Source organism: Ochotona curzoniae, unplaced genomic scaffold (genome assembly GCF_017591425.1).
Source record: "Ochotona curzoniae isolate NIBS_2020 unplaced genomic scaffold, NIBS_Ocur_1.0 contig_291, whole genome shotgun sequence".
Lineage (NCBI taxonomy): Eukaryota > Metazoa > Chordata > Mammalia > Lagomorpha > Ochotonidae > Ochotona > Ochotona curzoniae.
Window position 1 is genome coordinate 12,963,631 of NW_024465649.1, and position 12,611 is coordinate 12,976,241.

Here is a 12,611-nt window from a genome sequence, read left to right on the forward strand (position 1 = left end):
ACATGTGCCTGGGCAGTCACTTCACCCGTAACATCTTGTCCAGTCCCTAGCCAGGACGCCTTGCCAGCACCTGCTGCTCCTGCTCTGGGACAGCCAGGAAGCCATGTCTTCCTCTCTCTGGGCCTCAGTCGCCCTCCGTGACCTGCTAAGAGGACAGCTGCAAGGACGTGTAGCAGGAGTACATATGTGGGCATTGCTGTGATCCCCACAGCAACCTTGTGAGGCACACACTGCCCTGAGCCAGCAAGTAGTAGAAGCAGGATTTGAACTCAGTCCATCTGTGTACTGACTGTGTTCTTAGCCAGTCTGCTGTCCTCTTGCTGTTTACTGAGCACTTACTGTATCCCAAGCCCTGTGCTGCAGCTGCTTCCAGTGCCATGATGAGAGACGAACCAACCAGGCACACCAGGGGTCTGGGCCCTCACCCCGCCCTGTCCAACTCCGGGCCAGCCAGGTTCCTCCGGGTGCTGCATAGCAGACGCCTGCAGCTCAGTTGGGAACAGATGTGGGGGCCAGAGGTTAAGCACTCATGGCTGATGATTGATGACACTGCTCCACGTCCCTAAGTGGTGCATCCCAGAGCAAAGTTGGACAGGCCCGAGGCATGCCCACACCCACGGCCCCCTGCAGCCACTGAATCTTTCCCATCCATGCAGTACCATCCACAGGCTTAGCACCCTCCCTGCACCCTCCAAGGCCTGCACGGGCAGGGGTGGAAGCAGAGGATAGAGAAGGGAGACTGGTACAGGAGAGATGGCCCCTGGCAGACTGTGCAGAGCTCCTGTACTGCATGCCCACCTCCCACCTGCCTAGGAAACCTCAGGTGCTTACCTGCCGGCGCATGTGAAGCAGATCCAGGGCAATGGGACTGATGGCCAGTGAGGATGTGCAAGGCATGAGGTCAGCATGGCAGAGGGAGAAGGGCTCAGGATTGCAGAACTTCCCAGCTGTCAGGCCTCCAAATTGATTCAACAGGGCAGGAAAGGAGGTGCTGAGGATAATGGTGAAGGGGTCTGAGCCAGGCTCCCTCCTACGTGCCCCTCCAGATACCTTCCTGCTTCCCCACCCCAGGCCCCAGCAAGGGGAGGGGTGTGTGGGCAAGGAAGGCTGCAGAAGAGGGCCCTGGGGTGGGCAGTGCTGCCTCCAGGAGCAGAGAGAAGGCTGGGGCCTATGGGCTGAAGGAGAGAGTGGGAGGATGCCTGGGAGGCCACCCCAGCAGCCAGTCAGCCAGCCATAAGAGTCATGGCCTGTGTGTGGTCCCAAGCCACACACCCACACACCCGGTCCCAGTGGCAGTCCCAAGCCATTTCACTTGGGAGACAGGCCAGGAAGCTGCCCACTGTGGACTTGGGATAGGCAGTTCATTTTGGTAAAATTTAGTCTCTTCATCTTAAAATGGGATCACTTTGTTTCCCCCATTCATCCTGGCTGAGATGGTTGGAATAAATGGATAGCACAGAGCAAGAGCTTGGACTGTACTACATCAATTAACAGGAGCTTTTGTCTTCAGAGTAGTCTGTCCTAATGCAGCCCAGCCACAGGGAGCCGCTGCTGCAGCTCCAGCCAAGGGCCTATGATCTGTTTGGTCTCAGCTGCACAGTGGTGGTGGTTGTTGGCTTCAGGGAGCATTCTCTCCACTTTGCCATAGTCCTCACTGCTCCCTATGGTGAGCTCTTGGAGTTGCACTGTTTTGCACCCTGTCATGCAGCTGAAGGCATTTGGGCTTGCTGTCCCTGTCGCAGTCCAGCTGAATTCCTGAATTGCAGACCAGGATTGGGGGTGGGGAGACATTGAAATCAGCATGGCTCAATGAAATGGGCCCCTGTTTTCAGATAAAATCAGGAGCTTCATGACTTACAGCCTTGCAGTGCACCTGTCAGACAGAAGTTCATTTTCCCCAATAGGAGATCCTTAGTGAAAACATCTAGAAGTCTTTGAAATTCACAACCTCCACTAGGCACCCTGGACCATTATCTGACTCTGGCCTTGTGCCTAAGCCTGCCTGGTTAGCCTGCCCATCTTGATGGGGCAAAGGTGGCAAAAAGGGTGTCATCTTCAGGGTTAGAAGCTGAGACTAGGGCATGGCTGGAAGCTTGCGTGTGTGCAGCCCGTGCACCCATTCCTGGTGGCCTTGCTGCCCGTTTTCTGCCCAGCGCTGCAGTCATCCTCTCTGTGGGAGCCTGCCTGGGGCTCCCGAAATGGGCTCCCATACCTCTGGGGATGGTGAATGTGTTCTACTTGGGGCAACAGCACAGCCTGTTGGAAGGTCCCACCATGCTCAAGGTTGGTTTCTACCTCTCTATTGAAGGGTCTCCATCTCCAGGACTATCCAGAGCAAGCCTCTTATTATCTATGTACTGCTTTTTTTTTCTGAAATGTTCCCATAGAGATTTGAGGCAACTGCCCCATACAGGTCCCCAATATAGACCTGGGGCCTAGCCACACCATGTCAGCCCCCATTCTTGATCAGGGTGGGTCTCAGTCACAGATACTGCCCTTATCCAGGACCTGAACCAAACAGAATAGGGCCATCATCGCCTTCAGGGGACCCCTGAACTTCTGTTAATGCAGTCTTGCTTGTTTCTTCTTGTCTTTCTCCCCCTAGGCAGGCACACACAGCTTCTGGGCCAGCCATGGCCATCTCTTGGGAGTGGCCCAAGCCCAGCTACATTTGTTTGATTCCTTACAGGTGTGTATCCTGGCACCATCACTTCCCATAATGGGCTTGCATCGGGTATCCTGTCCCCCACGCATGAGGGCCCTTCCAGGCATCACTCACTGGACGCCACTGCCAGTTCGCACCACCACCTGTCCCCTCTGCCCGCAGCCGAGAGCACCAGGGACGGGTATGTACCCCTGTCAGGTGCCCAGCGCACTGTTTGGCTGTCACTGGTGATGCAGAGAACCACTGTGTATGCAGCACATTCTGTGTGCCACATCACTGGGGTCTCCCAGCAGCCCCCTGAGCCAGGTGGTCTGGATGCTCACTCAAAGCTGCCCTCACCTCATGCACCTGTCCCTCCCCACTCAAGGACCTTGAGGGGCTGACGTACCCCCACCCTACCCTGCCTTCTGAGTTGCCTCCCCTGACCTCAGGAGATGCACTCTATCTTCTCCACAGTGCCCCCTTGCATTAGATGAACAGCCTGCCCACTGTGGCACCCACCTGGGCCTGTGGCCCTGACAGTAGCCAGGCTGCTAGGGCTGGTTGGGAGCCCTTAACTGTGGGAGCACTGCAGAGAGGGTCAGCCTCTTGTACAATATGGTTCTCATTGCTGCTGCTTAATTGGCTGGGAATGACATATGTGTTAATTGCTGGCCCTGGTGCAGCTGAAATCTGTTTTTCCTGCAGATGAGCAGGGGGAGGGGCTCAGCTCCGCCCACCTGTACTCCAGACCATCATTGCTTATCACCAACAATGACTTCGCCTGATTTGTCCCTGGTGCCTTCCTGCCCTTCCTGCCCTTCCTGCCCAAGGCTACTCAAAGCCTTGGTTCACTCGCACCTAGGGTTAGTGTGGCCTGATCTCTGAAGTAGTGGTCGCTCCTAACTGAGCGAAGCAGTGGTCGCTCCTAATCGCTCCAGCCATTGATTCCATGGGTGGCATGGGGTTGCCAGTGACTTCCCATGCTGAAGCAGCTTAGTGTGAGGACAAGGAGACAGACAGACTTGCGCAGGCTGACCACCTGGGGCAAGGACCTGGCAAGAGGAAGCAGACAGGGCTGTGGAAGCTTAGAGAAGAGTCCAGTAGGAAGTGAGGGGAGCAGGTTGGTAGGAGGGGTTTGGGGAGGAAGAAGATTCCCAAGGAGATGAGAGAAGAAACTGGAAGAGAGGAGCAGGCATGGTAAGATCTTTGGGTGTTCTGGGGAATGTAACCCGTCACATGGGGCTATGGGCTTTGGTGAAAAGCCACCACTAGGCCAGGTCCCAAAGCCCAAGAGGGGACTGTTTTCTTAGGGTTGCTGAGCGGTGGTATGGACAGCCTGCAGTATGGGTTGGGTTGCAGCATGCAGGATGAGAGCCAGTACCAGGGCCGCACCCAGGGTGGGGAGGAACAGGAGTGGTTGGATAGTACAAAAAGCCCTGGTGTGCAGAGAGGTTGTTGGTGGAACATGGTGAGACAGTGCACACGGAGAGCACAGGGAGACCTTGAGAATGGGGCCCTGCTGCACACCCTCCCTCTGCCAGAAGCATGAAAACAGTCTCTGCCAGGCTCCACTGTGCTACCTGGAGTTCAAAGCCCCACCCTGCTCAAGCCACCTGCTCACCCACCCACCAGCCTGCGAACACCTCCCACCCACCCGAGGAAAATAAACACAGAGCCCTTTTCTGCACGGCCTGCATGCCCTGTACTGCCTCATTCATCATCTGCTGCCGCCTGTGAGAGGCACAGTGATGACAAGACGGGGCCCCTCTGTGCCCCCCACCTTTGCCTGCCATGGTGAGGGGGCCTCAGCTGCACCAGCTCCTCCGGCTGCCCCTGCTAAAAAGGGCCCTCACACCTGCTTGGAAGGGTTTGGAAGCTTTGTGGGGTTTTTTCTCCTTCCCTGAAAAGACAGTGGGAGGCAAGTCCTGCTGCTTCCCCAGCCAGCCAAAGTCAACAGGGATGGGCCCCTGGGGCTCCCCGGTGGCTTGCCTGACAGCATTATCTGATTCTGTCAGAAATAGGCGAAGAGGGCCTGACTTCAAGACCAAATGTGTTTACCCTGGCCCAGAGCAAACGCCACATGCCCACAGGGTAGGGTTTTTTCCTTCCCTCAGCCCTGTGTAATGTATGAAGTCCATCATATTCTTTCAGTCCAGTGAGGTTTTATCCTAACTTTTATAGGATGCCATTGGTGCAAAATATTTGAATTGGGGATCATTTGCATCACTCAAGTGAGGCACTGCACACAGCCCATCTTCTTGCCCTGGAGCATTCAGGTAGAGCAACAGGACTTTGTGGCTGCTGCCACAGAATGCTGGCCGTGGTGTTTGGCCAGCTGTGAGAAGGGCAACAGTGGTTATTTCCAGCAGAGTTGAGGCAGCAAAAGCAAACTTTGGAAATGCATGTGTGCTCTCTGCCAGATTTGGTTCTCTTTTTCTTCTGTAACACTAAGAGCGCTGGCTTCAGAGCAGAATGATCCAGAAGTAGTCCCTGTTTGTTAGCATTATCAGCTGTCCAGCACTGGCCCCAGGTGACCAAGGGGGCTGTGAGCCACCTGGAGAGAGCAGAGCTGTGTCCAGGTGAGGAGGGAGGACACAGGCACTGGGCGCACTGGCCTGCAGGAAGGAGGCTCTATGCTCCTGGCCGTGCCCCATGCCGAGGACACTGAGTTCCACCCAGCTGTCCACTATTTATAGCACATGAGATGGCCCTGGGAGACAGGCCTGCGAGGACAGTGGTAATGAACTCATGGAAACCTGGCAAGGAAGCAGCTCTTGACCTTTCAAAGGAGACATGTACCTAGAGAGCATCCCTGCCCTGCTGAGTCCCCATCCTCAGAGAGCTCATGGTGAGCTGCAGGATTGAAGCTGCCGTCCTGATTCTGTCTGCTCCCCTTTCCTCCAAGAGAGGCACTGAACTGTCCCATCAATGCCTCGGGTCTCCAAGGCAGGCTAGGCTAGTGGGCCTACTGAGAAGTCACCTGGGGCCGGCTGAGTGGAGTGTATTCTGATGCGAATAGACCAACAAACCCAAAATTCCAAACTCTGAGCTCCCACTCTTTCTCTGCAAAACACGTAAATGCCTCCTTGGCCTAGTGCCCAGAGCCCCAAAGCCCAGCTGACCCCCAGCATCATGGCAGTCCCTGAGAATGGGCACAGAGGCTTGGGAAGACAGCGCCAGGGGGCTGCAGGGTTGTAACTCCCAGCTCCCAAACGCCTGTTCTCCACAGCGTCTGTTCTTCCCTGAGTTTCCAGGGATCAGTCTTGGGCCTGTTTCCTACAGGCTGTACATGATGGACAGTAGTGAGCCCTCTGTCACAGGAGGTATGCAAGTGGAGGAGAGGTGGCCACAAGAGATGGGAGAAGGTCCCTGACATACACTAAGAAAGGCCAGCTTGGACATTAGACCATCCCTTATTTTGACAGCAGTGATGGTTGGAGGAAGCGCTCAAACCACATTGTCATTCTGAGTGTGTTCTCTGTGGTCATGTTACCTGGGAGGTCAGTGCTCTGGGGCCAAGGGTGTCTTGGCAACCTCTCTGGACTTCAGGTCTCTGATCTACAAAAAAAGACATAAGGACTCTGGCTTCTCAACGCCGGGGCAAGGTAGGGACCAGTGTGCAATGATGGGGAATGCATGGGCTGGTACCAGTGCTCTCAAGGTCGGAAATGGGGGCAGTGACGAGTCACTGCCATAGGTCCCTTTCCCAGGCGTTCTGAGTATCCTGGACAGAGCTGGAGCACCAGGCACCCCGCAGGGATGGCTGCTATTTAGCCCTGAGTGGTGAGAGCTGCCACATGCCGATGGCGAACACAGTGCCAGGCAGGGAAGCCCAAGCCCAAAGATGCCCCACAGCCTGCTGCAGGGGAGCAGTGCGGGTCTGTCCACCTTGCCCTGCCTGTAACCTCTGACCTGCCTGTTCACGTTTCCCTCCATTGATCCTGCTAGATTCTAACAGGTTGTGAAATACCCTTCCAACATGAACCTACTCACCAGTAAAAAGTTTCTTCTCCCTCCTGCACCCCTGTGGGTCAGGCTGGGGCAGCTGAGGTCCCCTGGCCCCGTACGCTGAGCCCTCACTCTGACAGTCCCCTCTGCTCTCTCTCCAGCTTGGGACCCAGCCTCCTCTCACCCATGGTGAGCCCACTGAAGGGAATCGGGCCTCCATCCTCCCAGAGCCATTCTCCAGGGGGCCAGTCCTTCTCTGCGCTACCCAGCACGTCGACCTACCCACCCTTCCAGAGTCCTCCACCCCCACCTCTGCCCAGCCCACAAGGTAAGCCCTGGCTTGGGCCCTTCAGGTGGCATGCATCACCTCCTGCTCTGGTAGCTGCCTGCAGAGGCTGGTAGGCACCAGAGAATGACAGGCCAGGAGCCAAGGGGGTGTGTGTGCATGGTGGGGGTAGGGGTGGCGTCTGGCATTGGGGGAGACACTGGGAGACAGATGGCTTCAAGGTCCAGGCAGGGACACTTCTGGAGGAGAGGCAGGTATCCTGCATCCCAAGGGAGGGAGCAGCATTGGCAGTGGCAGGTGCAAAGAGTGAGGGATGGGGCATGTAGAGGGTGAGTGCTCCCTCTGAGCACTGCTTCAGTCACAGGTGGTTCAGCTGCAGCCCTCCCCTCCTCAGCTTTCCCTCTGGTAAAGCAAGGAGACTTCTGGCATCTTCCGTGCCCTGGCATAACCCTTCCTCATTCCCACCCAACATACCCACACTCTACCCCTCTCCCTGAAGTCCAAGTGCTTCTTGTTCTTTGGCTGACAGCCCCTGCTTCCTTCCCCACAGGCTACCAGGGCAGTTTCCACTCCATCCAGAATTGCTTCCCCTATGGTGACTGCTACCGGACAACTGAGCCAGCAACCAGTGGGGACGGACTCTCTGGGGAGGCCCACAGTTTCCCCCCATTGCGGCCAAATGGGTACCACAGCCTCAGCACACCTTTCCCTACCACAGGTGAGCCCTGTCTGTCTGCCTGGGCACCTGCTAAAGCCCCACACTGTGCTGGGTGCTTGATGCACCTTGTTCTACAACATTGGACAGCCCTTTGTGAGAAGGCTCATCCCCACTCTATAGATCGGGAAGTAAAGGCTCAGAAAGGTCCCCAGATGCTATGGATCTGCAACCTGCTTGGCTATAGTTCCTGTTCCTTCCACAAGCCGCCCATGGGTTTCTGAAGACACAGGGAGGTATCAGCTGGCAGGTTGTGCCCTCACTGATGCTTCCCTCTGAGTGTTTGACAGGCTCACCAAGGCTCCACCCCAAATTAGCCTCAGGGTCTAGCTGGGGACCCCAAAGGCTGCCTTGGAGGCCTCCGTGTGTGCTTAGAGTATGTGCAGCCAGGGTAGAGGGCCCAGGACATGGGGCTAGGTACTGAGGCCGTAGCCGAACTCACATAGACCTCAGGTCTCCCTGCGAACAGGTCCGTGTATGCACATGTAAGACCCCATCATGTGTCTGTGCACATGACTGGCACATTCTGTCTCCCCATGCTTGGGGACACATCTTAATGTGCATGAGCATTGTGTGACTGTGTGAGTGTAATGTGCACCCATGCCTGAGGGTAAACACGTGCCACATGCGTGCACAATCCAGGTGTACATGAGGGCCACCTACACAGGAAGTGATCTGTGCACATTCTGATGGCACCTCACTGCTGACACCCACCCTCAGCCTCCCCAGCTTCCGTCCAGCACAGACCAGGGTTCTCAGAAGCAAAGCCTGAATCAGGTGGCTCCCAGGGGAGTGACTTCCACACTCCTGCCCCTCCACCAGAGAGACACTTTAGCCTGCCCCTCCATATTGCCCACTCCCCTTACTGCCACCCACCTACACCTGCGTGTCAAGACAAAAGTCAACACACAGCACTGTATCTACACTGGCAAGCTGCTAGGGCCACAAGACACTCAGTTCAACCCCATTACATAGATGGGAAAACTGAGGCCCACTTGTCTTAAGCCACACAGAATCACAACGGCAGCTGAGGGACACCCTGAAGGTCTCTGAGCAGTGACCACAGCCTGGAGACAGCATGTCCACTTCCCCGGCTTACCAGTCCTGTGTCCTTAGACAGAGCCCAGCTTCCCAGCCAGAAAATGGGAAGATAACTGTAGTCTCATGGGCAGGCTGTGCAGCGGGAGCCTTCTGTGCACTGGGTCTCAGGGGAGAAGGAAGCTGAGAGTGCGGGTGGGGAGGTGGGGAGGGAGAGGGAGCCCACCTCTAAAAGCAGGAGCTGCAGGCAAGAAGCCCCACACAGCCAACCCTGGGTGACAGACTTCCCCCCCACCCCTGTCCAGAGTCATTCCTCACCTCCCCCTTCTGTAAGAGTAGAGACATCAGAGCAGGCCCACCAGGCAAGGGGCTGCTGGGAGAAGGGCCCCCCACCATCAGGCAGGGCTAGGAATGAAAGCTGGGCGAAGACCAAAAGGCACTGTCCATAGCCCTGCAGCCTGACCCTCTCCTTCCACCCACAGGCTACGAGGCCCTGGCCGAGACGCCATGTCCCACTGTGCTGCCACCACAGCCATCTGAAGACGTGGTGTCTGGTGGCCCCGAGGACTGCAACTTCTTTCCCAATGGGGCCTTCGACCACTGCCTGAGTCACATCCCCTCAATCTACACAGACACCTGAGGGAGGTCCCGGCCACCTGCCCCTGCCTGCCCTCCCTGCTCATCTGCTTACTGCCCACCCTGCCCTCCGTTTGCCAGGTTCAGAGCAGTTGGGCAGAGGCTTGGTGGTGCTGGGCGCTGCAGCCACCGCCTAGCGCTGCCAGGGCATTAGTGTTGAGCCCAAGCCAGGTGTTCAGGTGCCCACTAGGGTCCATGACCCTGTGCCCCTCCCTGGAGTGTGTCTTCCTGTTTTTCTTCCCCTACCACAGTTTTGCAATCACAGACCTCGTGTATATAAAATGTACAGAATATGTTTTCCGTTCTCCTACCAGTTTTATATTTTTGGTTTTACAAGAAAAACATTAAAAACTGGAAACAAGACTCGGGCCTGGCCCTGCCTTGTGGTTCGGCGTGGAGGTGATGACCAAGGGCAGCCTCCGAGGAGGGGGAGCCCGTACCATGGGGCTTGGGGCCACATATGAACAACAGGCCCCCACCATGCACCATGGACCTAGGATGTCCCCAAGGGGTGGGCTTCCCTTAGTAGACACAGGAGGGGAGGCATTTAGTGGGCAGCTCCGGGCTGCACAGTCAGACGAAAATCCATGCAGCTCAGATTTCAGAAGGCAGGGCACAGGGAGCAAACCATGACCAGCAAGGGCATTACTCCACCCTGACAAGCTGAGGCCCAGGGGAGAGAGATGAGCCAGTTCTGAGGGTGCCTCCCTGACTCTCACACACACACACACACACACACACACTGCCTGTCCCTCTCCCTCCAGCAACCACTTGTGCAGGTCACCTGAAGGTCACCTGGTAAAAATATCCAAGGAAATGCTTGCCGTCATCACAGCTGGGCCGCAGTGCAGTGAAGGGAGGCCATGTTTCCTGTACCCCCTGGCCTTCCCCTTTCTGGACACATCCCTAGAGAGGGTCTCCTCCTTCCCCACTAGAGCTGGGAGGAGCAGCCAGTACCCAGTTCAAGCCCTGAACTGCGCAGCTGGCTGCAGAAAGCAAAATAAGGCAGAAAGAGCCAGTCTGTCCCCTTCTTCATAGAGGAAGAAAGGTGGGCTGCAGAGAAGCCCCTGGGCCAAGAAGACAGAGCTGTGCAACAAGCCCGTCCCCTGCCCTGGCCCCTGCCTCACACCCCTGTTCCCTGGCTCCTCCCCAAACCCCACACCCCCAAAGGCCTGCCCCACCCACCATGTCCAGGGCTGCCCTCAGTGTGTGGCATCCAGGTTCGTTCCAGGTGGCAGCCCATGGGAGGGAAGGTGACAGGGAGTGTCCCCTGGGTGTCTGCGTCCTCCCCTGCAGGTCTCGGCTCTGCTCAGGCCACCCTCCCCACAGCCCCCCATCCCAGATGGGGAAGGCCAGGCACTACACTTTCTGTCATGTTTCTGCCCTGACTGACTGTGGCTCAGCCCCAGTGCTCACGTCTGTGGGAGAAAAGGTCCAAGGAAGAGACGCAGAAAACAGGTGAGCAGGGAGGCCGGGTTTGCAGAGAAGGACACACGTGGAGGGAAAAGGGCATTCACAAAGTGGGGGCTCTCAGAGGAGAGGGAGTGCTGCCCATCTCCATGCCCCTTTTTTTGGAAGAATCCTGGAGTCAAGGTGCATGATAGGAGTCTGTGTCCCAACAAGGAAGTTTTAATATAATTACAGTATAGTGACCTGAAGATCACCCAGGAGCTCGATCTGCTGTTGTGTGGGATGTTTCTAGCAGGTGTACACAGAGGGGGTTGGGCTGCCCCTGGCACCATCACTGCGCTTGTTGCCTCCATTCTTGCATCAGTGCTTACTGCACTTTATAAACGGTGAATTGACAGCTTGCCTGCAGTACCCAGCCAGCAAGTGGCAGAGATGAGGTTCACCCTCAGGTCAAGGCTCCAGTGCCCACACTCATCCTCTGTACCTGCTTGTTCCTGGCAGATGTGCCAAGGCTGGGTTCTCACTTGTCCCTGAGCCCCAGCCTTTGCCATAGTGGAGAGGGAGCAGCATCCCTCAGCCCACTGTGGCTCCTACCTCCTGCCCCATCCGCTCTGTGGGCACCAAGAATGCTGCAGCTGCGTTCTGTTCACAAGACAGCTTGGGAACAGATCCTGCCTGCCTCTGTGCCCACTGAGTCCACAGCAGAGAAATGGGCAGCGAGAACTCACCTCTGTCAGGATCAGAAGGGCTGTGCTGCAAGCAGACCCCACAGGAAGCTGATGGTTGGATCCCATTTAACTGAGAGAGCAGGAGAGGCAGAAAAGGAGACCAAGCTGGACCTCTCAGGGAACAAAGAGGGGCTTCAAAACAAGACAGGGTGGTGGGAGCTGCAGAGGAGGAGGGGGGCACCGCCAAAGCCTGTGCAATACACTGCGCGACAGCCATGGCGACCTCATCGTCTCCCCTCCAAGCCCTGGCTCCTCTTGGCACACTCAGGACCCTACACTGAGGCCTGAAGGATCTTGGGCTTCATCTCCAGTGCCCAGACCACAGGAACCACTCCCCTAAAGCCAGATTGCCTCTTCCCCTTAGTTAGAAACCCCCATGGATCATCGCCCCTTGGAGCTCTGAGGCTGTGCGGGCCCTGGGCTTGCAGGTTCCCATAACTGGCAGGGAGGCCATTGTCACAGGCCCTATCTCAACCCAGAGACAGGCCCAGGATCCCCTCCCACTGCTGGTCCTATCCTCCAGCGACCACTCTTTATTTAAAGAACAAGGTTCTATTTATTTGAAAGTAGAGTGACAAATATTGTATCTGCTGGTTCACTCCTCACCGGGCCATAACAAGCCAGGGCTGGGCCTGGCCAAAGCCAGAACCCAGAACTCCATCCTGATCTCCTACATGGGTGGCAAGGGCCCACGCACCTGGGGCATCTTCTGTTGCCTTTCCAGGCACAGGAACAGGGAGCTGGGTTGGAAGCAGAGCGGCAGGGACTTGATCCAATGCTCCAACTTAGTATGCTGGCATCACAAGCAGTGGCTTTATCTACTGTGCCACATGCCAACCCTGAGGGATGATTGCTGTTCTGGCAGGTCCTGGAGGTTGGTGATCCTCAACCTCTCCCCTATACAGGCCCACAGAGATTGCCACCTCAGCCTCACCTCCTAGTTTGCCCCCCTGGAGAACAGGGACTCAAGAGGTAACCAGGGCATGCCAAGTCAGGTTCACACCTTGAGCTGCCCAGGGAATAGGCCAGCGAAGCCCCCACTGGCACCGTGGTCCTGATGGCTGATGGCTGCTCAGCTCCTACAACAGCAGGTGCCCAATGCCTGCTTCTTAAACACATCGTGGGACTAGAGAGCTGAGCCAGGAGTCAAGGGCCTACCTCTGCAGAACACTGCACAGTAGGGCAGCAACATGCCTGTGCACT

The 12,611-nt window shown here is 56.5% G+C and overlaps 1 protein-coding gene across 3 annotated transcripts in view; it reads left to right on the forward strand.

Moving 5' to 3' along the window:
• Positions 1-9,274, forward strand: part of GLIS1 (GLIS family zinc finger 1) — a 205,237-nt gene extending 195,963 nt beyond the window's left edge. For 2 of the 3 annotated variants that reach the window (XM_040978664.1, XM_040978665.1), the window contains 4 exons: positions 2,690-2,846; positions 6,757-6,923; positions 7,432-7,599; positions 9,117-9,274. In XM_040978664.1, the coding sequence (XP_040834598.1) occupies positions 2,690-2,846; positions 6,757-6,923; positions 7,432-7,599; positions 9,117-9,274 (650 nt within the window). The remainder of the gene's footprint in view (positions 1-2,689; positions 2,847-6,756; positions 6,924-7,431; positions 7,600-9,116) is intronic. The other variant, XM_040978666.1, reaches the window with a different exon arrangement.
• Positions 9,275-12,611: the final 3,337 nt, after the last annotated feature.